General features: G+C 44.0%; 2 protein-coding genes across 3 annotated transcripts in view; both read left to right on the top strand.

Moving 5' to 3' along the window:
* Ptgfrn (prostaglandin F2 receptor inhibitor) overlaps positions 1-3,751 on the top strand; it is a 72,745-nt gene extending 68,994 nt beyond the window's left edge. The window contains exon 9 of the mRNA XM_076862832.1: positions 260-3,751. Coding sequence (XP_076718947.1) covers positions 260-426 — 167 coding nt within the window. The 3' untranslated portion in view covers positions 427-3,751. The remainder of the gene's footprint in view (positions 1-259) is intronic.
* Positions 3,752-14,601: 10,850 nt separating this feature from the next.
* Cd101 (CD101 molecule) overlaps positions 14,602-26,621 on the top strand; it is a 34,206-nt gene continuing 22,186 nt past the window's right edge. Inside the window, exons 1-3 of one of the 2 annotated variants that reach the window (XM_076862146.1) lie at positions 14,602-14,644; positions 23,433-23,813; positions 25,403-25,633. In XM_076862146.1, the coding sequence (XP_076718261.1) occupies positions 14,602-14,644; positions 23,433-23,813; positions 25,403-25,633 (655 nt within the window). Of the gene's footprint in view, positions 14,645-23,432; positions 23,814-25,216; positions 25,634-26,621 lie in introns of both variants that reach the window. The other variant, XM_076862145.1, reaches the window with a different exon arrangement.

Raw genomic sequence — 26,621 nt, 5'->3', positions numbered from 1 at the left:
GAAGCATTGAATGGAATCTTTTTTTTTTTTTCCTATAGCACAATCCCCTCCCCCAGAACTGGGTGTGGGGAGATATTTGTGCATTTTTTCCAACTAACGTGGTTGAGCTGCTCCTGTGTGAGCGCCGTGCTGGGTGCTGGATTTATGACATCTGATCCCTCAGGGAAAGCCCGCTGAGTGGGGCAGAGAGGGCAGCAGTGGTGCCCAGGGGCCTCCCTGGCAGCGCTAACGGCTTCCCCTTTTGATCTCTCCCTGCCAGTGCTGAACGCCTTCAAGTATCCTCTGCTGATCGGCGTGGGTCTGTCCACGGTCATCGGGCTCCTGTCCTGTCTCATCGGGTACTGCAGCTCCCACTGGTGCTGCAAGAAGGAGGTGCAGGAGACGCGGCGGGAGCGCCGCCGGCTCATGTCGATGGAGATGGACTAGACAGCCGGACTGGGAGTGACAGAGGGACAGTGGGGGTGAGAAGAGGACAGTGAGATTTTAAAACCAGTCCTCTCTAATCTCAGGTGGGACTTGGCGCTCGCTCGCTCGCTCTCCTGCATGTCAAGTTCTGAGCGCGGACCTGTCTACCAGCACACGGCTCTCCTTCCCACGGCACTTTCTGGTATATAACAATTGAGTGTGTGTTTTCCCAACTGCAGTTTTTTAACGGTTAACCTTTGTCTAATTTTTTTCTCCTACTGGTTTATCGATCCTCCGACTTGTGTGTGTCGATCGCTTTTGTGGCGAGGGGCTGCGGTGAGGAAGGGCCGATGGCATTCAGAGTTCTTTACCTTGGGCGAGAATGTGCCTGCCACCTGGGCGCCCGGGTCCTCGGTGGGGGCTCCCATGAGGACAGCTGCGGTGACCCTCGACCCCAGCCTAGAGATGACACAGGCCTGTGCCCACGGCTGATCTGTGGCTTTTCCTACTCTAACCCATGCCCGATTTTCCAGGGCGTAGACTACATTTGAAATCTAAACTTGGAGTATGTCACTTCTCATTGAGCCCAAATGCATTTTTTTCTTTTTTTTTTTTTTTCCTTCTCTGCCCCTCTTGCATTTCTTTTGTATTTGCTTTCTGTGAGCGTGCTGAAATGGCAGCCCTGGAATCTGAATTTGGCTTTCCACCGAGCACCTTATCTTGCCACCTTAGCCTTAAGAATGAATATGAAGAAAAATACACAGCCACCTCTGTCCAGGGCAGTCAGAAAGTCTGCGAGGAAGAGAAGGTTGGGGACAAGGAGAGGGACAGACGCTTTTGCCAATAGTTGTGAGGCCTCTGTGCCTCAAGGGATCCTAGGAAGTTCGATTCACACAGCCCGAGCCAGGAGGGCCAGGGCGCCAGGGCTGTGCTGGGCCGTGGAAGCCCCTCCATTCCCCGCTTCTACCCTTCCTGAGAGGCAAAGGCGTTGGCCACCAGGGGGCCTACAGGGACCCACAGACATGCCATGTCCTTCACACCCCACTTGGGCTCCTTCATATGAAGGCAAATTGCTGCTTGAAGACTGACTGACTGCAAGGAATCTGCAATTGCCCAGAGGAGCCGTGCGTTTTCAATGACCTTTACAGTCCTTCAGGACTTTTTAAGATCCCCTGCAGGGGGTCAGTGAGAAAGGGTATACTTTGTGGTATGTTTGCTTTCCTATTAGGAACACGGAGGAAACCCGGCAATTTACTGTCATGTGAACAGCCTATAAAGTAGGATTGAGAGCAGTCGCTTTGCCTGACTGCTTCCATCAGGAGTAGGACAGCCGACAGAAAGAGATCTTCCGGGTCCCTGACTTCTTCATTAATAGTGCACCCCTCTGAGCCTTGGCTCCCTGAAGTGTCTGGCCCCCTGCACGGCACTGGCCTTCCAGAAGCTTCCAGTGGGGTTTTCTGAGGCTCACTGGTGACTCATGCCCTAATTGCAATCCTCTGTGCTTTTATCCTGGCTCTGAAGGATCTAACACTGCTCTGTCTTCCAAAGGGGGGGGGGGGGAGATTCGTTTTGTTTTGAGCAATAAAGTAATACAAAATGATGGCCATTCATGTGCAGCTCTTTGTCACTGTGGGCCGGGTGACGGAGCTCCCCCCAGCTCACCAGCTCTCTTTCCCCTCTTTTTGCTCTTGATTGGTTCTGAAGTGCTTGCTTATCACCAAGTTGCCCTCGGAAGCAGATTTCCACCCAGTTTTTGCTTTTTGTTCTGTGCCCCTGTGACGCACGCTGTAGGTCATGTCATGGTTGCAGCACGGCTGTCCCAGGCCTGGACACCCATGGTGGGAAGACAGGGAGCAGGTACACCCCACCCAAATGGGAGAGATAAAGGAAGAAGAAGAAGCCACCTTGATGGCACTAGATTCGGGTATTTTCTCAATGTCATTTCCCAACTGTGCTATTTCGGAGAAGGAGGGACACGGGTGATTGTACAAGCAGGAATTAAGGGGGAACAACTATGAACTGGTGCTGTAGTAGTAACAGCTAGTGCCCCAGGGCCCTTGCAGTTACCATAGGAAGATTCACTGTTGCAGCAACGGCTCTTCTTAGTGGGAGATGGGACACTTAGCTTTGGACAAGACCAGGTGGCCCCCAGGTGTGTGTAAAACCAGGGACCAGGTCACACCAGGCACTTAGTGGTAATAAAAAGGACGTGTGGTCACAGATCATACCTTTCCCTTTCAAACTGATGTCAAGGTTCAAGGCTGAGTCGTGAAGGCACTGGCCTTCCCCCTCCCCCATGTCCATCGGGCCTAACCACAAGTCACCTGGGGCTGGGCGAGGGGCGAGAAATCCCAGGACATCGCTAGTTCCTTCCAGGGACGTACACTTGCCTGGGATGTGTGTCCCTTTCAAAGTGGGAGATACACTCTGGTACCAAATAGGGCTCCCATGTCACAAAGTGCTCTTCTGGGAGAGGCTCCCGCCAGCGGTACTGTATGAGCAAAGAAGGACCTGGCCTCCCGCGGATGAAACTGCACTTCTTAAAGCAACTTTAGAGAAGGTTGGGTTTTTGTTTTTTTTCTAATTACAAAAATATTCCCCCAAAGAGCCTGAGCGATGTTCAGATAGAAGCCTCAAAATTGCTTTTAAATTGTTTACTTTATGATGTTTACAGACACGTCTCACTTTTTTAAAAAGAGAAAAACGCAAAACCCTGGCTTCCTAAACAACTTTTCAGATTTTTTTCATGGGACGGTGGAACTCTGACTCACCAGCTGGATTAAATCTTAATTTAGAAATGTATTTATGTGTGTGTGTGTGTGTGTGTGTGTGTGTGTGTGTGTCCCCTCCTAGCCACATGGCTCCCTCCTGCCCAGACCTCTGTCTCTTTCCCTGGGGGCTCTTGCCTCCTGCTTTGCAGACTGCCTGCAGCCATGATATTGTCACTGACATCTGTGAGCCAAAGACTGAGCCTTTTTTGGCAGGAACAATAAGCAATACTACACAACTTGCTACTTTCAGAAAACTTTTTTTTAGCTTCACCGATGACAACAGAGGAAGAAGGGAACTGGGATTTGGGTAAGTTCTCCTCCGCTGTTTGACCAAATTCTCAGTGATAAATACATGTGCACATCACTAGGAGAACAAGGTTGACTGACTTTCCTTTTTTAGTGTGGCACATAAGGATCTGCAGAATTTTCAGTAGAAAAAAAGAAAGGGTCTTGTGTATTTTTGTCCATATCCAATGTTATATGAACTAATTGTATTGTTTTATACTGTGACCACAAATATTATGCAATGCACCATTTGTTTTTTTTTATTTCATTAAAGGAAGTTTTAATTTAAATTGAAGTTGTGTGAGGAACTTGATATTAGCCTCTGTTATCTGTTGGTGGCTGAATCCCAGATGCAGCCTTAGCCCTTTGTGATCTCTTTGAACCCTACAAAGCATCATGGATTTTCACAAACCAGAAGAAAAGAACTGGATCTCATAGGGTCCGGGTTGAAGTTCCCGCCAATCAGAAAGTTAAGGGCCAGGACCCTGTTACTTAGGGAAGGTCTCTGGGTGTTCTGGTGAATCCTCATGACCTTATAGGGCCTCCTTTTAGGAAAGAGAAGTTAGATATTGTTCCTCTCTGCAGATGAGGAAACAAACACCAAAGCTCTGTGACCATATTGTGACTGGAGCACAACAAGGCAGTCTGCAGCCAAACAGGGCCATAAGGTACTGACCTCTGCAGTGTACAAACAGTCCTCTTCCCCAGACCACTGGCTTCAGCGGACCTGGGCAGGAGCCAGTGCTGAGAGCTCCACTTCCAGGCAGGCCACACTGGGCTGGCCACCACACTGGGCTGGCCTCGCCTGCCGACTCTCCTGTCGGCCTCACTTGTGTTCCCGGTGTCTTTTGTGTCCTGCTCGGGGACCACCTCGTGCTGCGAGTTATTCAAGGGCTGGGTGTGTGTCCTAGTCACTCACTGCCCCGTGACTGGCCTTGTTCCAGTCCTGGAGGAGGTACTCGGACTTCATAAACACACAGTTCAACGGTCTGCTGTCGAGCATGACGTGTCATTACCCGCTTGTCAGTGAACCAGGAGGATCCGCTCGTGTCAAAACCCTGATGCAGTCAGAGCTGGCCTTTGGCAGTGCCCGACCCTATTAACCCTACTACTAAACCCATGCCTTCCTCAACTTAAATGAAAAGCAAAAACTTAACTTGTACACCTACCTGTGCCAGGGCCTTTAAGCACACACACCTGCCACAGTGGCCTTGGCACCTCCCACTTGCTGGCCTGGAAACCCCTTTCCACCTGTCTCATCTGGGCGGCTTCCAGCCCCAGGGAGCCTGTTCCTGCCCTTCCAGGCTAAATGAGGAGCCCCTCACCAAATGCTCTGGTGGTCTGAGAGTGTCTTGAGGATTGGGACCGTTCAACACTGTGGCCCCAGTACCAAGTGGTGATAACAACTAGCCCTGGGATTCTTACAAGGTGCCCAGTATCTAGTGGATGTGGTCACAGTCTGAGTCACCCCGAGGGGGGCTGCAGCAGAAGTTCTCAAATGAAAGCCACTCCCATCGCCTCTAACCTGCAGGCCAGTGTGCATGGCCCACTCTTTAGATTTTATTATTTGGTATGGCAGGGCCAACAGATCAGGAGGCGTGCCACACTGCGGAGGGTTGGGGGACACCTGGGGAAGCAATAGGGAAGCAATGAGGTCAATTAGAAGGAAAAGCAGATGAGAGCCTTTGTGGTTCTTTTCCCAGGAAGAAACTGGAAAGTCCAAGTAAGCCGACTTAGGATTGGCTAAGTTGAATGATTTCAGCATGTCCTGGGACGTAGGAACTGTCCCTGTCTGGGACATGACCTCGGGGTGATTAAGACGCGGGGATCAGGGTCCTGAGTGTGATAGAGAAGGTGGCGGGTGTGAGCTCTGGATTGGTTGGCTTGCATAGCAAAGACAAGTTCTCTGTTGAGTCCTTTACCCTCTTAGTAATCGGCTAGCCCCAGGAGGGACGGTCTCTCCAGAAGAAGCAAAACTTCAGATGTTAAAGCACTGAGAAGCTAGATAAAATGACATGGTTAGTACACACTGACCATTTGGGGCTTATAGGCTGCTGAGATAGGCCTCCGTGACCCCGCCCCACCCACAGAGGTGCTGCTCACCTGGGTCATCTCTGTTCTCCGTATTCCCAAATCTATTTGTGCCATAATTATATAAATTTATTTAATAGCATGTAAACCACCGAAATGTCAACATTAACGAAAGTCATCAAGAAATATTCTTGCCAGGTGCAGTGGCACACATTTAGAATCCCAGGAACTCAGAAGATCTGAGGCAGGAGGACTGCAATTTCAAGACCAGCCTGGGCAACTTACTGTGACCCTACACGACTTAGTGAGATGCTGCCTCAAAAAACAAAAGGGGCTGGGGTGTCGCTTAGTGGTGTAGCACCCCTGGGCCCAGTCTTCTGTAGGAAGGAGGGAGGGAGGGAGGAAGGGAAGAACTGTTGGTAAAACTGGATATCCATATGCAAAAGATTGAAGTTGGACCCTTCACACCACACATAAAAATTAACTCAAAGTAGATTAAAAACTAAATGTAAGACGAAAGCTATAAAAATCCTAAAGTAAAACAAGGGGTGGGGGAGCTTCAGAACGCTGCATTTGGCAATGATTTCTTGGATATAATACTAAAATCATAAACAGCAAGACCAAAAATAGATAAATGGGACTATATCAAACTTAAAAAACTTTTGCATGTCAAAGGAAACAATCAACAGAGTGAAACTGACCAGCGGAATGGGAGAAAATATTTACCAGCATATAACTGATAAGGGTTTAATACCCAGACTTTGTTGTGCAGCCAAAAAGCAACCCAATTAAAAACTGGGCTAAGAACTTGAGAAGACAACTCTCCAAAGAATATATACAAATGGCCAGCAAGCACATGAAGAGATGCTGAGCATAAGTAATCATAAGAGAAATGCAAATCAAAACCACAATGAAATATCACCTGACGTGCATTGAGATGGCCCACTCTCAACAGAAAAGTGTTATTCTTGTGCAAGAATGAAGGGAAATTGGAATGTGCACTGTTGGTGAGAATGTGAATTGGTGCTGCCATTACAGAAAAAATAGGGGGAATTCTTCAAGAAATTAAAAATAGAATTACCCGATGATTCAGTAATCACACTTCTGGGTACATATATCCAAAAGAAGCCAAAGTGATATATCAGACATTGCATGTCCATGTTCATGATGGCATTCACACTTGCAAAGAGGTGGAAGCAACCTCAAATGCCATCCACAGAAGAACAGATAAAGAACATGTGGTATGTACATATAATAGAATATTATACAGCTATCAAGAAGGATGATTTTTCTTACATATACTACCATGTGGATGAACCATGATGACATTATGCTAGTGAAATAAACCAAGTCACAAAAACAAATATGTATGGTTCCTTTCATTTAAAGTATCTAAAATAAAATGTATAGCAACAGAGGGTAGAAATGTGGTTGCCAAGAGCTGGGGAGGGAAAATTGGTGTGGAATTTCAGTGTTGCCAGATGAAAAAGTTCTTGAGATCTGTTACACAATGATGTGTATATAGTTACTAATAAACTGTGCATTTAAAGGGGGTTAAGATGATGAATTTAATGTTATGTGTTTTTTAACCCAATAATTTAAAAAAGAGGTATCAATAAAAAAGATGACTTCTCTGGAAAGACTCAGACAAATTGCTTTTTTTTAAAAAAAAAAAACAACATGCTACCAAATTCGGTATAGGCAAAACAACTATAAAAGATTGAGGGTGGCCAGGCACCATGGTGCATGCCTGTAATTCCAGCAGCTGGGGGGCTGAGACAGGAGGATTGCAAGTTTGAGACCAGCCTCAGGAACTTAGCAAGGACCTAAGCAACTTAGCAAGTCCTTGTCTCAAACTAAAAATATTAAAAGGGGTAGGGGATATAGCTCAGTGATTGAGCACCCCTGGGTTCAATCCCCAGCACCAAAAAAAAAAACAAAAAACAAAAAAAACAGACCCAGGGTACAAGTAGGAGATAACCAAAACGTGAAGAATTCTGTACTTCATTGACTTAACAATTTTTAAAGTTCTTTCTCCACTTGAAAAAAATCAAACCTGAAGTTTTTAGACAAGACAACATAGGTTTTGTCTGTGCGAGAGAGTGGTAAGACACTCCAGGCTACAGACCCAAGTTCAAAGAAAAGACCTGGGTCAGTGTCAAGAAATTGGTGAATAAATGGGCACGTGTATGGTTTAGGTGGCAACAAATGTCTTAGAGACATGGCCTTGGCTTTACCTGCAAGTTCTCCTAATTGATCAACTAAAAACCCTATGGGCTGGAGGTGAAGCTCAGTGGTAGAGCACATTCTCAGCATTCATGGGACCCTGGGTTCAATCTCCATCCACCACCACAAATACACACACACACACACACACACACACACTAGCAGCCCTGAGTAATCTGACTCCAAAGTCTTTGCATGTTCTTAATCACTGTACCAGCCTCGGTGCCTGGTATTCCAGACATTCAGTAAGTATTTGTTGAAACGCTAGAAAGATGAATAAGAATTAGAAACTACCCTTAGGAAATGATGCATGGTCTTAGGAGAGTCGTGTGAATAATTGATTACTATCCAAAAGTGAAATTATGCAAGTTCACTGACAGCACAGAGGGAGTGGTGAGCCCTATCCAAAGAGCTCAGGAAGGTTTCACAAAGGAGATGCAGACCCAGCTACTTGAATTTTTAAACAAAAAGACATTTAGCAGGTAGGGATGAGGCAAGATTTTAAGCAGAAGGAAGAGTGTTGGCAAAGTTAAAGAGGGAAACACTGGTAAGACAGGTCCAGAGGAATACAAATGGCCCTGAACTTCTGAAGGTGAAAGTCCAAAGGCAGGTAGCTTATAAAGTTCACCTCAAGGAGTCTAAACTTGACCCTCTGGAAATGGTTGGGGAGCCTCCGGAAAAGTCTGGTCTGAAAAGCGCAGAACTATTTGTATTTTAGGTCTCTCTGGCAGCAGGAGAAGGGGGAAGGACAAGGCTGGAAAACCAAGTGTTCTACATTAGTCCAGGTTTAAAAAAAAAAAAAAATGAGGACCCCCAAGTGTGACAGCAACAGACAGAATCACTTCATAAAGGACTTCAGTGTTGGGCACAGTGACAAGCCCCTGTAACCCCAGCTACTTGGGAGGCTGAGGTGGGAGGATCATGTGAACCCAGGAATTTGAGGCCAACCTAGCAACATAGTAAAACCACATCTCAAAAATAAGTGAAATACAAAATATTTTAAGGAGAACTGATAGGACGTCATTACTGGATGTGGAAGCAGCATGGCGGCCAAATTGGAACCATGTGTCTGAGTGGAAGCCACCATAGACAATACCAGTGAAAAAGAAAAACAATGGTTTTGATGGTAGACTCACATTTGAGGTTTCTAAAGGGCCTTCAGGTGGAGCTGTGGGGCATCAGCTTGGTAACTGGTCGGGAGCTCAAGGGAGACCCTGGAGTTGGAAGCCTCTGGGACGGCAGTGTACGCGTGAGGAATGGAAGGCATCAGTATCAGAGGTACCAGAGATGCGGACCCAGTGAGAAGGAACTTCTGCAGGGAAGACCCTGCAGAGAGTGGTATCAGAGGTGAGGAAAGAATTCAAGTAGGTTTGCCAGTGGCCAGCTGTATCTCATGCCACAGAAGGACAAGTCAAGAGAGCAATGGGCACCCTTGTGACCCTGGATGTTTGCATGAATCCAAGTCCAGATTTTAGTGGACTCCAGTGCCAGGGAGAGAAAAGCAAGACAGAGGGTCCACCCAGAAACTGCAAAGTTTGAAGAGAGGGGTCAGAGGCACTAATGGGGTTGTTGGAACGAGGGTAAGAATTGGCGATTTAGTAAGAAGCACTTGAGCTGAGTAAGCAGTGGAGAGGTGTTTGTTCCTAAGCGGATGGGAGGTACCTTCTCCTTCCTCCCCTCCTCTCTTGGAGCCTACACTGGGCCCCACACATTGTTCTCATCAAAGTTGCCAGTTGATCCTGCATAGGAAACTTAAGGAATAGCCCTTCCCAAGGACATGTTTGCTTAGAAAACAGGAGAGTGCCCAGGAATCCCATCCACTGCTCCTTTGTTTCAACAGGAAGCCAAGCAAATCCCTATTCCCCAAACCCACCCCACGCCCTGGCTTTTGCCTCTGCTCACAAAAATCTAGCTCATGCTTTTTCCCCACAGATGAAGTGTTGTTGCCCACTTAAAAACCTCTTCTGCCTTGGTGAAGGAATTGTCATCTCCTAGTGAAGTCGAGCCGAGAAAAGTAACAGGTCTGGAGCAGAGACCTGGGCACCCTCCTCCCTCACAGGGCTGAGCCGCACCTGGGCCCAGTTGCATGAGGGGGTTGACTGAGACTGCTGTGGTATTATCTAGTGGGGTGACAGCTTGATGCTCTCTACATGTAGACCTGAGGCTCAGCTGCAGGGCTTCCTGTGCATTGCTAAGTCCAGGACCTGTAGAGTAGCAATCAGTTTAACCTCAAATACAAAAACTTGGATAGGAAAAGGGTCAAAATAATGATAGGCTTCCTGCTGACTGTTTAGATGTTTTCCTGCCTCCTCCAACCACTCATTATCCCACCCTTTGCCTTCCAAAAATCGTAAGTAGCAAAGCTAGCAGATGTGTTGACGTGAAGAGGTGCCTTAGAATCCAGCCATTTTCTACCCTGTGATTTGGGGGACAGGTGAGTCCATGACTCCAAGTCTTAGTTTGCTCATCTACGAAATGGGATTGGCAATGCCGACCACATAGTGGTGTGAGTTACCCTATAAAACTATGCCTGTGAAATGCCTTGCACAGAACCTGGTATGTGAGGTCCCTGTTTATTCCTAAAGGCTTATGATGAGAGACCACAATACTTGCAATTTCTATAAATCTCTGTAACTAATTTTGGAGCACATCAACCTGGGGAAAAAAATCTCTTTTTATTAATTTTGCAGAAAATGGAACAGAATTTTCCATTTTTGTGCATTCCTGGTTGCTTTGTCCAGTACTGGCCCCCTCCCTCCCTCCCTCCCTTTGGAGCAGGAACCACATTTTACATTCCTTTCAGCTGGTACAATTGCAATGCAGTGATTCCCAAGGCAATAGAAGAACTGTCTTTTGCCAGCTCTATTTTTTTCTTTCTTTCTTCTACTTTTTTTTTCCCTTGACAACAAAAAGCTTCTTTTTTTCCCTCTAAGAAAAGAAGCGACATCACCCTGTCAATGTTAAATTCTGGCAGAAATGGAGCCACTAAAATAGAAAGAGGAAAAAAAAATATTTTGGCAACAGCCAGGAATGAGAAGTTGCATAGCCTTCACTGGGTTGTATATATTTCAGGGTTGCGAGTACTCTGTATTCTTGGCAATGACTGTCTCTGTGGTTAATGCTTATTTCTAAAGCCATTCTCTTTTTGGTGCACGTGGCAAATTGATTGTACTGACCCCCAGGTTTTACTTACATCTTTCCCTTTGCCATGTCACTTGTCAGTTCCCCTCATTAAAGATGCAGAGTCTGTTAACTCATCCTGCATTTGGGCTTGACCACGTGACTTGCTTTGGACTGAGGTTGTCAGTGGTCATAATGTAAGTAGAAGCTTCAAAATGTGCCGAGGTGGCCAGGTGCCGTGGTGCATTCCTGTAATCCCAACGACCTGGGAGGCAGAGGCAAGAAGAGCACAAGTTCAAAGCCAGCTTCGACAACATAGTGAGGCTCTAAGCAATTTAGCAAGATCGTGCCTCAAATAAAAATAAATAAATAAATAAAAATAAAAAGGGCTGAGGATGTGGCTCAGTGATTAAGCACCCCTAGGTGAAATCCCCAGCAACAAAAACAAACCAGCGAAAAAGGACTGAAGTGTTTTCACTAGTTCTTTTGGACCCCTGACATTATCAGGAAAATATGCAAAAGCCACCTGGCCAGAGGGATGTGTGACACATGGAAGAGAGCTAATTTGTCCAGTCAAGACCCTCCTGGACCATACTTCCCCTGAATCCAGCTGACCCACAGGCTTGTCAATAAAAATAAGTATTTACTGGTAGAAGCATGAAAGCGTTGTGTTTGTTTGTTACACAGCACTTACTAACTAATATAGTGCATTTGCCCAAGACATTGGTGTGTAGACGTGACCCATGACTTCCCTAACTGAAACAGTGAACATATCCTTGTACTTTCAGTCCCATTGATACTGTAGTCAACAGATTAGAGAGTTAGTATGAAATCATTCTAAGCAAACTGCCCTTCAATATTTCTCTACATATACCCTACACATGTCTGTCTCTCCCTCTCTGCACTCTCTGTCTCCCTCCTGGGATGTCCTTTCCTCTCCTCCCTACCTATTTGAATAGTACCAAATACTGAAACCAGGCTTTTCTAAGTGCTCTTTAGGGATTTCTTGCCTGGACCGTGAATTGGCCACAGGATACGTGCTGTCTTATATGGTTACTGTTCCTTATCTACAGTTGTCTATTAAACTAGATTCCAAGTTCCTGAGGGCAGAACCCTTCCTACACTTCTATCCTCCATTGCCTTGCACAGAACCATAGGAAAGTGCAGAGTTTTTCGCTAAAAACTTTAACACGGGTAGGTTAACTAGTATTAGGAGACTGAGGGTTAAGTATCATTCCTAATGAATAGAACCAGAGGGAAGGAGGGATGGCTTGGTGGGTGGGTGGGTAGATGGATGGCAGAAGGAATGTGTTTCAATCAGCTATTTCGCTACTGGGACTGAAAGACCCGTCCAGCACGGCTGTAGAGGAGGAAGAGTTTATCTGAGGGCTCATGGTTTCAGGGGTCTCAATCCACGGGAGGCCAGCTCCATTCTTCGGGGCTCCAGGTGAGGCTGAACATCATGGTGGAAGAGTGTGACAGAAGGAAGCAGTTCACATCATGGTGATCAGAAAGCAAAGACAGTCTCCACTCGGGAGATACAAAATAGATACACCCCATAGCCACGCCCCCAATGAACCATTTCCTCCAGCCACACCCACCTGCTTTCCATTACTGTTCAATTAATCCCATCAGGGATTATGAATTCACTGATCAGGCTAAAGCTATAACCCAATCATTTCTCCTGCAAACCTTCTTGCATTGTCTCACACGTGAACTTTGGGGGACACCACATCTAAACCTTAACAGAAAGAGTGCATGAAGGTAGAAGCTTCTGGACTAAGTGTGTAGAAGGCTACCCTAGTCCACTATAGTTCCCACTGAGAAAACAAATTCTACCTTAAAACGCCACCTTTGCCCTGAAGGTTTTCCTGTCCTTGAGACCCTCTCCCTCTCTGGAATGTCCACATCTCTTTGTCTCCTAGGAGGCTTCATCTAATTCCTGTGTGTGACAATCAGCCATGTCCTTCTTTCCCACTCACCTCCACCAAACTCCTCCATCGCAAACTCATTGCTATGAAAGGCCCTGCTTTAATCCCGGATGGATCTCTAGCACTTTAACTTCTTTTCTACCGAGTACTCAGGAGGTATTTGGTTGTTTTGTCTATCCCTCTGTCGTTGGTTTAAATGCCCTAATCCAGGCCTTCATCGCTGCTCAATTACAAAAATCTTGTAACTAAGGCTGGGGCTGTGGCTCAGTGGTAGAGCGCTCTCCTCGCAGTGTGAAGCACTGGGTTCGATCCTCAGCACCACATAAAAATAAATTCATTAAATAAAGCTATTGTGTCCATCTATAAATTTAAAAATATATTTTGAAAAAATCATGTAACTGGCCTTCTTGCTTATAACCCTGTCTCCTTCCCTCACCTTTCAACCAGTTAGAAATACACAAGTATGGAATTCCATTTTAAAAGAAAATCTGACCAGACTATATTCTTAATAGCCCCCCCACACACACATTTTTTTAAGACAAAAGCCAAGCTCTTGGGCCTGGCATCCAAAGGCCACTAAGCTCTGCCCCAGCCAAGCTATACAGACTCTGTCCTTCCACCCCAGCCTCACACTTCAATCTACTTGAACCAAAAGACACAGCCTGTGGGTCACTATCCACACTGGACAGTTTCTCTCCAACTGTCCCTTGCCCTGCTTCTCCCTGGTCCAGTCTCCTTTGGTCCAGTCTCATCCATCTGCCTTCCCTCCTACCCACCAACTTCCCCCACTCTTCCGCCACACTGATTGTTGTACATTGCATTGTGATATTTGATTAAATGGGAGTCTCCTGACAATAAAAGCACGGTTTCGAACATCCATCTTTGTATGAGCAAACCCTACCTCACACCTAGAACACAGGAGGACTAAAAAAAAAAAAAAAATCCCTGGCTGACTGGCTTGCTGGGTGGATGGATGGATAGAGCAGGGATCTGCCTGAATCTGTGGCCCAGGACAGACGACTTTGTTACTGACCAATCTAAATCTAGGCTTGCCCAAGGCCCAGAGGCTGAGACTGATGTCCTCAGTGAGTGCGTCCCTGTGTGATCTTGCCTTCTAAGGACTGGAGTAGGATGCATCGTCCTGGGTTCAGCGCCAGTGTTGGACCCACGTGGGACAGGTGGACTCACTTAAATGTCTATGATGGTGATGTTGGTAGCCAATGTTCGTGAGCACTTACTGTGGACTGGATATTGTTCCAAGTACTTTGAACAAATTAGCTCATTCAGCTCTCTCAGCCATCTTATGAGTGTCGCCATATCACATGTGAGGGTTTGAGAAGGTGAATTAACTTTTCTAAGGTCACACAGCTACTAAAAGTAGTTGCAATCCCAGGCAACCTGACCCCAGAACCTTCGTCTTCACACTTCATTTGACTCCAAGTTCATATTTCCTAGGGATCCTTCTCTTGTTTACTCTCTCAAGATGGGAGAAGAGGAAAGGTCAAGAAGAGATCATTTCTGGTGGCTTTTTTGTCTATTCGGTTTACTTAAATTCCCCCATCATTGCCAAATGATACATGTTTAACCAGGATGAGTCCCATCTTATTTTTACATGGGTATGTTAATTAACCATGAAGATCATTTTTTTTTTTTACACCCACATCTAAGTGATTAGCAGAGAACCATATAAGATAACCAACTTTGCTTTTTGCAAGCCATTTCTGTTTTTTCATGAACTGGAAACCACACTGTCACTTCCTCTTTACCTTTGCAGTGAGAGCCTAACAGTTGTCACTCCGCTTCTGAGCGCCGCTGGGAGAAGTCTGGTCCAAATGGCTCACGTTCTCTACGTGGCACCTTTCTTTCTCTGTCTAAGTAAGTTTCATAATTCTGTATTTCTAACATCGCAGGAGCCAGTCCAGTGAACACTACTGGGCGATGGAGCAATTTAGTCTTTACGGGAACAGCTGCTAACTGTGGCACCTGCTTCTGGCGTTGGCAATGTAACAGTGCTTGGCCTCCCCAGACATCCTTGAGTTGCAGGGAGTGGTGATGCTTGGTTGAGTCCCATGCACCTGATTCTGTTGGGATTTTTTTTTTTAATATGTTTTTGTATGTTGCCTGATCTGACAGTTTGGCCTAGGCCTGCCTCTCCTTCTTCTTCATGGGCTGAACATCCCAAGAGAGACTGAGAGCTTTGCTCCCCAGCCTGAGAGGAGAACTTAAAGCTTGCCTGAAGTTAAGAGCTTGATTAGTTAAATGCACCTTGGACATGTTCCTGGGTGAAAGGGAAGGTTATGAGAGCAAAGCTAAAAGAAGGTTCTGGAATAAAGTGGGCTTTCACTACTAAGAAACTGAGAAGCGGACAGGAAGAGCCACTTGGCTGTGCCCAAGGCCATATGGAAGGTCCTATCTGGTCTGGGAACATCTATTTATATATGTAAGGACAGGGTAGAGAAAAGGAAATTTGGAGGTAGAGGGGAGAATCAGATGAATTGGGCAGGGAATCAAACAGTTCCAGACCAAGTAGAACAGGAAGAAGGTGTTTTGTGTGATCCAGGTATCTTTAGCATTTGGTGATGCTTATAGACCCCTCCCCCATCTCAGAATAAATATTTAAATGCATAAAATAAAATGCATAGGATTGTGGAGGAAATCAGCTATATTGGAATAGTTATCAAAATATCTTAATAAGCTGTGATGTAGTGATTAATTTGTTTCTTTATGTATCATCTAACAAGATCTAGCAATAGATCTATTAACCACCAAACTTCAGAGAAGTGATGACTAAGAATACTATTTTTAATTCGGCTGCCACAACTGGTATGTGATACGTGAATATCTGTGATTTGTTGTCTACATTCATAATTGAAGGAAATACTAAATTTCCATTACAGCTTAATTTAAATAAAGAAGTAGGGTTTTTTTTCACCCTAGTTCATGGACCCTTTTTTCACATCAAGAACTTTTGCTTTGGGGAGACTTGAATGGAGTTAGTACAGGAAACTTAAGGGCTGGGATGTTGGGGGTAACCGAACCAAGCTGTTATCAGTGTAACCAAGGTTGTAGCAAAAAATTAAGAGTGCAGCATTTGGCACAAAAGAGTTGCTCAATAAACATTGGTTTAATTGAACTAGGCTGATGACTCAAGAGACACACTGGTGAGGACCAGACTTGGGCCCTGAAGGGAGAGAGGCAACCTGCAGGGAAATTTACTAGGACACATGCTGGGCAATCAATGTCTGCCAGGTTGTTGTGGCAGGTGTTGATGGATAGGTGCCTGCTGGGATCATTCAGGGGCTGGAGTGTTTCTTTTTGTCCTTTTGAGTTGTCTGACTCTGATTCTCAAGTCTATGTGCTTTGCGTGTTTAGATTGTATGTTTGCTTTGTGTAAAGGAGGAAACTAGGTTTACATTGTGCAATAATTCAGAGAATTGCAAATTCTCTCTCACACGCACACTGTGTTGCTCCAGTTGTTGCTGCTTGGGGGTATTTATTTATTTATTTATTTATTTTCTAAGCCGCTAGAATATCGAGGGAAAAGAAGACGGTAATTAAGATTTAAAAAGGGGAAAACTGGAAACTTTTCCTTAATCTACTTAAACAATGACCTAAACTGGGCTACATATTTATTTCTTCTAAATTCTGACTCCTGTGAGCACTAGTTTTGTATAGGACCACAGTTTTTGGATTTGTTTGTTTAAAACATTTTATCAGTAGGTGATGGGCCTTCATTTATTTATACGCGGTGCTGAGGATCAAACTCAGAGCCTCACATATGCTAGGCAAGCACTCTACCACTGAGCCACAACCCCAGCTCTCACAGAACCACAGTTTTTAATGTGAAGAGTACATAAATCAAGAAGTAACTTAAAAAAGTTTTGGAAGTCTGTTATTTGTTATTACAAAAAAAATAAAGGGAGGGGCTGGGGATGTAGCTCAATTGGTAGAGTGCTTGACTTACATACACAAGGTCCTCGGTTCAAACCCCAGAACCACAAAAATAAATAAATAAATAATGAAAGAAATTAATTAAATGAAGATAAATCAATCAGTTATGAAGTTTAGCAAATGTAAACTTGTCCCTATTCTTTTGTGTGTGTTTGTGGTACTGGGGGTCTAACCGATAGGGCCTGGCACATCTAAACATGAACTCTACCACTGAGCTCCTCCATTTATCTTTTTTTCCCAATAAATACAAAGACTGACTCATAGTTTAGAATATGGTGCTAGGTAGAGTTAGTGTAATGATGGGTAAGTCCATCCTTGGACTTAGCATTCAGTCTCATCTGCTAGATCCTGCAAATAAAGGACATTAACAGGAGAGAGCTTTGGAGAGGGGCTATTTTTGTCCACTGAGTTTGTATTCATAGAAGAAAAATAAAAGGTTCCACTTAATTATGGATTCAAGCTATCTCAGTCTCTAAGCACATAGGAGTTTTTATATGTGTAAAGAAAGAGAAGTTGTTTGGCACGTTGACTGTTCCCTAGGTAGGTTTTGTATAAAGTGGAATTATTAGAAATTGCTGCGTTTGGGTATCAAAAATAGTTGAATAATGGGCCATTTTGTATTTTTCAAACTAATACTTTCCATTCAAATAATACTGAAATGGTGATTTGACAATTCCAGGGACATGTTTTAAAGAAAACCCATATCATCAAGGGAATTCTTGTTGTTTCAAAAACAAGACCCCTGACGTAGTGTGTCAGTGCCAGGCTCCATATTCATCAGAAAAGAAACTAGCTACTCTGCAAAGTGACTTAATCTTCTGTCCCTTTAAAGAGAAAGTAAGGGGCCATCCCTCGGAGGCATTTCACTGTTAGGAGGAAGAGAGGTATGTCCTTGAAACAGCCACAAAGACAGTGTTTATAATAAGGTGCTTCAGTGTGTGATCCCAGAGCACAGCCATTGGAGTTGATCTCTGACAGTCCTTCCTTTGCACCTCAAAAATAGCTGTGCTGTGCTGGGGCTGGGTGGAGCGATGTGGCGGTGGAGCATGTGCCCAGCATACCTGAGGCCCTAGGTTTGATCCCCAACCTCCCCACCTCCCGCCCTGACAAAAACCTATGAAATCTCCACACTGTTTCTTTCCTTGTCTGAGAAGGTAGTACATCTTAGTCTGTTCCAATGGCAGTACCAAAAATACCAAAAACTGACCGGCTTGTCCACCAGTATTTCTCACGGTTCTGGAGGCTGGGAAGTCCCAGGTGGAGACCTAGCAGATCTGGAGTCTGAGAAGGCTCATTCCCTCAGTAGATGGCACCTTCTGGCTGTGTCCTCACCTGGCACAGGGACTGCCAGCTCCCCAAGTTCTTGCCTAAGTCACGAATCTCATTCGGAGCCCTCATTACCTCTCTCAAAGGCCCCGCCTCCCGATTAATCCCAATGTATGAATTTCAGAGGACCCAAACATTCAGCCCACAGCACAATCATGTTCTTGAGCCCAGGCTCCACCAGGGCCTTACTCCATTCATCTTCCTCTCTGGTTTCCTCCATCTCTACCCCCCTACTGCTGCCTCTGCCCAGAAACAAGCCAAGACACCAGTGTCCTCTCCACCCCTCACTACTTTTCCACCCAACTACACTTCCTGGCTGCCCTTCCAGTCTTCTCTTCCCTTTCTCCATGAAACATCTTGAAGCAATTTACATTTCCCGCAGTCACTTCCCACCCTGGAAGAAGCTGCTTCTGCTTTAATGAAATCTCTTACAAAGGTCTGAAAGGAGTCTCCTCTGCCTTGAGCAACCCCAACCTCCCAGCAGCCTTCCACGGGGCTGACAAGCCCTTTCCTTCTGGAATGTTCTGTTGCCCTTGCTTTCCAAGCCACTGTGTCCTGGCTGCCCTCCAACCTCCTACCATTCCAAAACCTCCTGTAGGTTTTGGTCCTCATCCATCTTCTAAGAAGAGACTCTCCAGGATTCTCTCCTGCACCGTCTTCCTTATATTTCATAACGTGTCTCAATACCTACACGGAACTGACCTGACCTTTGCCTATTGCTCAGAACTCTCTCTAGTTACAAACAGGATTTACAGAAGGCAGTGAAAACACCACACACACAGCCTTGGCTTGTGCTTCAATTGCTTCAAGATGTTTCACGGAGAAAGGTCTGGGTTCAAATTTGACTCAACCACTTATGCTTTTTGTTTTTTCACTACAACTTTTTCAAAAAATTTATTTCTTAGATGAAGGATAAATTCCTAGTCTTATTAGTCAGGTTCCTCTAGAATATAACCTGATCAATGTTTCCAGTGATAATTCCATGGTCCTTCCACTCATATTCTATAATATAACCAAACTAGACCATCACAATTAGTTTTTTTTTTTTTTAAATCCATACTTTTTCTCTGTTTTCGCTTATGCCGGTTCATCTTCTGGAATATTTTAGCCCCAGGATCTTGCTCACTTATGAGTTTTGACATGACTAAATTGGGGGACGCCACAGAGTTTTGGAAAGGATTAAATGACAAATGTTTTCAATAGGTTGAGTAGACTTTAAATTAAAATACACACACATTCACACTTTCCAAATATTATTTCCAAATGTTTGCTAGATATCCTTCCTATTTATTCCATGGCACTCAACTTTTGAATTTCCAAAAATTACATACATTATCTTCTCCCTCACCCTTGAACATACAACAGCAACAATAGTAACTCTTCTTGATGTCCTTAGTTCTGATGAGTACCATTATTTTCCCAATCTTATAAAACCCAATGCCTTTGATTTCTTCTTACTTCCCACCCCTCTACTAACCCTGCTATTTCCTTTCTTTAAAAAAAAATTCAGTTGTAAATGGATCTTTTATTTTATTAATTTATTTATCTGTGGTGCTGAGGATCAAACCCAGGGCCTCACACATGCCAGGCAAGTGCTCTACCACTGAGCCACAATCCCAACCCCTAACCTTGCTATTTCTGAGCATCCAAAACACTGAAAACTCTGTAGATTTCATCTCCTCACTAACTATATAGTTAGTCCCTTTCTTTTCATCCCTGTACCTTTGTCACCTCTTTCCTGGGCTCTAACTTTCATCATTCTCCACACAATTAACAGGTTAATTTTTCTGAGACTTTCCAAACACTTTCAGTGGATTCCCCCTTTGAATTCCCCTCATGAATCAAGTCCAGACTTTTAAACATGATAGTCAATTCCTTCATGCTCTGGATCCAAAATTCCTAGCTAGTCTTACCCCTTCCTATTAACCTTAATGCAACTCTCCCCGCTCCAGTTGATTGCTCCTTATTGTCTGAAAAAGTCTTTTTTTTATTCCTACATATCATCTTGTCATAAAATCTCTTTCACCTAAAAAGCCCCTATCTCCTCCCGACTTTGTTAATCTTTCCAATTCTTCAAAGTCATTTCTAATGCCATATCTTCCATAGCCTCATCTACTGCCCTCCCCTAAAAAATGTGATCTGCTTTCTTTAAATTTCTCAAAGTCCTTTTATTAATGTCTTTCTCAAAGAGAGATGACTTCCACCCTGCTTGACTAGATTACACAGTCTAGAAGTCAGAGACTGTTCCAAACTCATCTTCATTTCTTAGCCTCTTGGGCATCAGAAATACTATAAGTGGTTGAATAAATATGTATCGAATCGGCAAAGAAAGCAGTAGAAAATGAAGTGCTGGTTTTCACAATAAAGTTCTCCAAATGTGGTACTCATTTCACTGATAAGTGATGGAAAATGTTGGACAAGTATTGCCTGGACACCAAAACTGACATCATTTCCAGAAATATGCCCTGATATAAACAGGTTAGCGGTACCTCAAAATCCACATTTAAAAAAAAATATATGTTTAATGGTAAAATATATAAGAAAAGGTTAATAAGACATAAACACATAGTTTAGCAAAATAAAAAGTAAAACCAGTGTGATCACAACCTAGGTCAAGAAATACAACATTGTTAGGACCCTGGAAGTCCTACCCATCTTGCTCTGCTTCCCACCAGATCACAATCCTTCCCTGCACAATCACTTTCCTGATTCTCACTATAACCACCTCCTAGCTTCTCTTATAAAGCAATTTTAGGGCTGGGGCTGTAGCTCAGTGGTAGGGCGCTTGCCTTGCATGCATGAGGCACTGGGTTTGATCCTCAGCATCACATAAAAATAAACAAATAAAATAAAGGCATTTTAAAAAAAAGAAGATTAGTTTTTAAAAAAGCAATTTTAACCCTTATATGCATCACTAAAAAATACAATGTGGTTTTGCTTGCTTTTAAACTTTGTAATAAACAGTAGACTCAGTCTGTATGTGGCAAAAAGGTTCAAAAGTGTCTTGCATCTTTAACCAAATATAGTCCTTCATGTTATGTCAAATAGCTATCATTCATTAATTTTTATTTCTGTGTAATATTCCATTTTATGAATGTGCCATAGTGTGTCCATTCTGTTGATGGACATAACCATAGTCCCTTTGTTTGAGGCTAAAATGAACAGTGTGGGTATAAATATTCTCTTACATGAGGCTTAATGAAGAGTGCACACATTTCTCTAAGATGACATTGCTAAAATTGTTTTAAATTGCCTCTGCAGTGTATCTTTTTGGTAAGGAATAATTTAAATTTTTATCAAGTGGTCTAATTCTGATTTCTAGGTATTACAAAAAGTACAATATAAATATATCACATTAATTGGGATTCATGAATAAATTAGTGTATTTTCAATGATTACCGGCAATGTGTATGGTTGGTTGACTGGTTGTGTGTGGTTAGCTTGTTCACCAATTTCAGATTGAGCATACACATAGTTTTTAGATGACTATGTCAGAAGACCACTTATACTTTCTGCCCATTTTATGTTTTGTAGTTCCCTTCTATCCCTTAGGATTGCTTCCATTTCATCTAAAATTCTTATACTTAGCCTTTTCATGGACTCTGTAATGTCCTTTTTCCTTTCCTTCACTTTTCCCCCTGTTGGGAGTCACCCTGGGTCCAAAGACTAACTTCCCCATTCCCTGAGAAGAGCCATCCAATGGTGAGCCCTGCTGACTCACATGATCCTTACCCACCAATCAGACTAGCCCTGCTGGCTCACATGATCCTTACCCACCAATCAGAAAGCACCCCATGCCAACTGTCAAACCATTAAACTCTTAAATTGTCATAACTGTCAGACCACCCCCGGCTCTATAAATATGCAGAGCTGTTCCTCAATAAACGGGCATTTTCTCCGATGATGAGCCTTGTTCGTTCTTTCACCCCCCATTGTAGTCTCCTTTACTCTTTGTGGAGGCACAAAACCAGCAGATGTTCTGCTTCTTGTGAATTCTCTTCTTTTTAAGAACTCTCTATTCTGGGCTGGGGATGTGGCTCAGGGGTAGAGCACTTGCCTAGCATGTATAAGGCCCTAGGTTTGATCCCCAGCATGGGGAGGGGAAGACCTTCTATACCTCTATTAACTCCATGCTACCAGCCATGGCTCCCTTTTGGATCCTTCTAATGCTTTCCACCTTGTTTTCCCCCATCCACTGAACCCTGACCCTAATGAAAGATCTAGCCCACCCTGGTGGCCCCTTTGTCATTGGTCTGTGTTCTTTTTGAAACACAAAAGGAATTGGTCGTTTAATATTAATCATTAATAAAACATACCGTGTGATTTCTGCAAAATGCTGGATTTCAAATTTTTTTCTAACAAAGTGCTACCATTTAATCCCATTTTTCCCCTTTAGACCTAATATTTAAGATTTGTTTCAGTAGAAAACATTCCACAGTGGTCCCAGTTGAAAACTTTTAGTGAGAAAAGAACTAAAATAAATTCCGATCCCAAATCACACTGGACTTTATAGTCATCCATTATGAAGCTTTTCAGTAAAGCTACAGTGACTCTCCAGGAACTTAAAAAAACAAAACAAAACTGCAGTGTAGAAGGGAAGTACTACTGTCACTTCACTTTAGATACTAATTTTAGCCCACCTTGCATAAGATCTGACTGAGAACTACAAATATTTTCAACCAACCAGTAGGAAAATGATTGCCCGTGCCAGAGCCACAGACTTTGCCTCTCCAACAACCACTTCTGTGGGAATAACAGATAACCCTGGAATTTGAGGTTTGAGGAACTACATGCTGATTTGTCCTATAAAATAATATAAAAGTCAATTATCATACACTGATTGCATTTACATTAAAATGAATGCACTTAGGTAAGCTGAATTTTTTTATAGATGTGGCCATGTTACAAGGATAAAGCTGAACTTTTTATTTATTTATTTATTTGGTACCAGGGATTGAAACCTGGAGTGTTTAACCACTGAGAAACATCTGCAATCCTTTTTTATTTTTTATTTTGAGACAGGGTCTTGCTAAGTTATTTAGAGCCTCACTAAGTTGCTGAGGCTGGCTTTGAACTTGTGATCCTCCTGCCTCAGCCTCGCAAATTGCTGGGATTATAGGCATGCCACACTGTGCCCAGCAAAGCTAAATTTTTTAAAAAGACTAGAAATGACTATGGAAGTTAAAGTTATAAAAGAACAATTAACTCATTAAGTCATTCCACTGCTGCTCAGCCTAAAGAAGGTGGTGAACATTCAAGTTGATTATTGCTAATAACCTGCAATCTCATTTACCAGAATTGTAATAAAGAGAACTACATAATGGGGTAGGTTGGGAAGCAGAGCACTAATCTATTTTTATTCTCCGTTCTTTCTCCTACTTGCAAGCTAAGCTCAGCGTCGGCCAGAGGGAAGTAACCGTTCAAAAAGGACCGCTGTATAGAGCTGCAGGTTACCCAGTCAGCATTGGCTGCAAGGTCACTGGCCATCAGGGACCTTCCCTGCAGCATTTCCAGTGGTCTGTTTACCTGCTGACAGCCCCGACCAGGGAAGTCCAGATCATTAGCACCAACGATGACACCTTCTCCTACGCAATGTACGCTCAGCGGGTACGAAACAAGGACATCTCTGTGGAGAGGCTGCAGGACAACTCAGTCCTGTTGCACATCTCAAAGCTCCAGATGAAGGACGCTGGCGAGTATGAGTGTCACACTCCAAACACTGATGGAAAATACTATGGAAGTTACAGTGCGAAGACCAACCTAACTGGTAAGCTGTTTGTCCACTTCTGCTAGCCAGCCCCCGAGAAGCCAGTCTTCGCCACCACAAGGCCTTGCAATGTGACAGACTTTATTTTGTTCTGTTTGCTTTGGGAAAAATGTCCCCACCCTCAGATAGTTTGGAGATTTGTTGCAAATAGGTATCTCTTATTCTTAAAAATCATCAATTCAGTTTTCCCAGTCTTCTGTGCCATGAAGATTTAGAAAGTGCAAGGCCTTCCCGAAGCCTCACACTTAGGTATACATAGGTTAGTAATAGCAACAGCATTCCACAAATCTTTGAGGGTCCCCCACCCCATGGTATCTCTTGTTGGAGGTAGAACAGTAAATTGGTAAGAGATCTGGTATTATAATATCTGTCCATAGCTTGGAAATGATTATTCCCAAATGACTATTCTCCAACACAACACCCATGAGGAGAGGATCCTAAAACCTTTGCCTGAAATACTAGCACCTTTTTTAATATATGTTTTAAAGTTGTTGATGGACTTTTATTTTATTTATTTATATGTGGTGCCGAGAATCAAACCCAGTGCCTCAGGCATGCCAGGCAAGTGCGCTACCACTGAGCCACAACTCCAGCCCAATACCAGCACCTTTTTAGCTTAGCAAACTCCTACATCTACTTCAGGAGGCAGTGTTATTACCTCTTCCATGGCACCACGTAGTGGGCACTCAGGCAGTGCCCCCTCCGTCATTCCTCTCCATGCTCAATTCACACCACTGACCTTACCACTCACCCAGTTACGAGGTGACTAGCTCTGTGTACCCACCTTGCCCACCACATTCTGAGCTTCTCAAAAAGAGAATGCTCATCTCAGCTCCTACCATAATGCTTGCATCGAGTAAGATGCTCAACCATATTAAATGACTCAGTCTAAGAGTTGCCTTCACATGAGTTTCCACTGTTCAATTTCATTTGAGAAAGAAGAAAATGGTAAGGTAGTAGGAGAGTTACAGAAACTTAGATAAGGATTGCCTTTTAGCTGTGAATGATAACTCATAGCAGAGATTTCAGAATTTTTATTTCACAAGAAGCAGGTTAAGGCCCAGAGAACTATTGTGTTGTGCCCAAGTTCATGGAGTTGGATGGACAATCAGGGTCAAAATCTAGGTCTGGTAGCTATCGGTTGGTTTTCCCCTATAAGCTCTCTGTGTGGAGTAGCTAAATTGGTTACAGCTTATGCTAATGACACAAAGCCAGGGTCCGTACGGCACTGAGATATTTGCTTTGTCAAGTTCCATAGAAGCATAAATGCCAATGTTCCCATTGGCAAGAGGGAAAGCCTAGGGCCAGGAAGAAACCAACCCAGAAGATGCACCCTCTCCACCTACAGAGGCTAATTGGACAAGGATGGGTCCGTCAGGTTATCATCATTCCTTGGTTTCTAGTCATTCCAGATACCCTCTCTGCCACCATGAGTTCCCAGACTCTCAGTAAGGAGGAAGGTGAGTCTCTAGAACTTACCTGTGAGGCGTCCAAAGCCACAGCTCAACATACTCATCTCTCCATCACCTGGTACCTGCTGCAGGAAGGAGGAAGGAGCCAAGCCACCAGCATTATTTCTCTCTCCAGAGATTTTGTATTGACCCCTGGGCCCTCATATACAAAGAGGTTTGCAGCTGGTGATGTGCGGCTCGACAAGCTTGGGACTGCCACCTTCAGACTGTCCATAGGCCATCTCCAGCCCTCCGATCAAGGCAAACTGTTCTGTGAAGCAGCCGAGTGGATCCAGGATCCAGATGAAACCTGGACATTCATCACGAAAAAGGAGACAGATCAAACTACTCTGAGGGTCCAGCCAGCAGGTAATTATCATCTCAGGAAATACGTGAATTCACTAGTATTTATTGAACATCTTTCTATTTTTTTAAATCTTAGGTTGACTGTAAATTGCTTAGCTAGAAAAATTGAACCAGTTTTGCTTTTGTCATCTAGGCAGCATAACTAAAAAGAAGGATGTTCATTTTGGCTTGGTTCATAGGAGATTCTATATGGGACAAGGCATGTTACATGGTTAGATTGAGCCAGGCATGGTGCCACATGCCTGTAATACCAGCGACTTGGGAGGCTAAGGCAGGAGGATCAAAAGTTGAGGCCAGCCTGAGCAACTTAGTGAGGCCCTGTCTCAAACTGAAAAATAAAAAAGGCTGGGGATGTAGCTCAATGCTAGAGTGCTCCTAAGTTCCAACTCTAGTACCCACTCCCCCCAAAAATATCCCATAAAAGTTAGATTGATTCCACAAGATAGCCAGGGTTTCGGTACTATTTTTGCCAGGCACTTTGTAAGCACGTTATCTACATTATTTAACTGAGTCCTACAATTCACCCCGTGAGGCAAGGAGTCAACTCCCATTTTAAAAATGAGGAACCTGAAGTCAATGCTAGTGCTTCTCTGAGGTCACCCAGCTGGTTAGCGCAGGGGCTGGCATTCAAAGGCAAACCAGTCTCTCTCCAAAGCCCACCAACCACCACAGCTGGGCCTCAATGGAGTTCCAGTTTCCAACAGGACGCCTTGTCTCTGTCAGTGCTAAAATTCCTTCCACTTGAACCCCTGTCCATGTTGGAATGGCATCACGCCTCGTGATCCATTGACATTTTTTGTCAAAATAGGCAGCAGAACCTTGTCTGTTTTCTGGTCTCTCTATGGAGGCTTTGATCCAATAGAAGGGAGTTGCTAAAACCGCATATATCCATTGCTAAAAGTATTGATCCAGTGGTGGGTCATTGAAGTGCTCTTTCTTTTTTAAGAAGCATATTATTCCCTTCCGTTATAAAATGGTCCTGTTGGCCTCA

This window comes from Callospermophilus lateralis, chromosome 7, assembly GCF_048772815.1.
Source record: "Callospermophilus lateralis isolate mCalLat2 chromosome 7, mCalLat2.hap1, whole genome shotgun sequence".
Classification (NCBI taxonomy): domain Eukaryota; kingdom Metazoa; phylum Chordata; class Mammalia; order Rodentia; family Sciuridae; genus Callospermophilus; species Callospermophilus lateralis.
The sequence above is the reverse complement of the archived record's forward strand: the minus strand, read 5'-3'. Positions and strand labels throughout refer to the sequence as shown.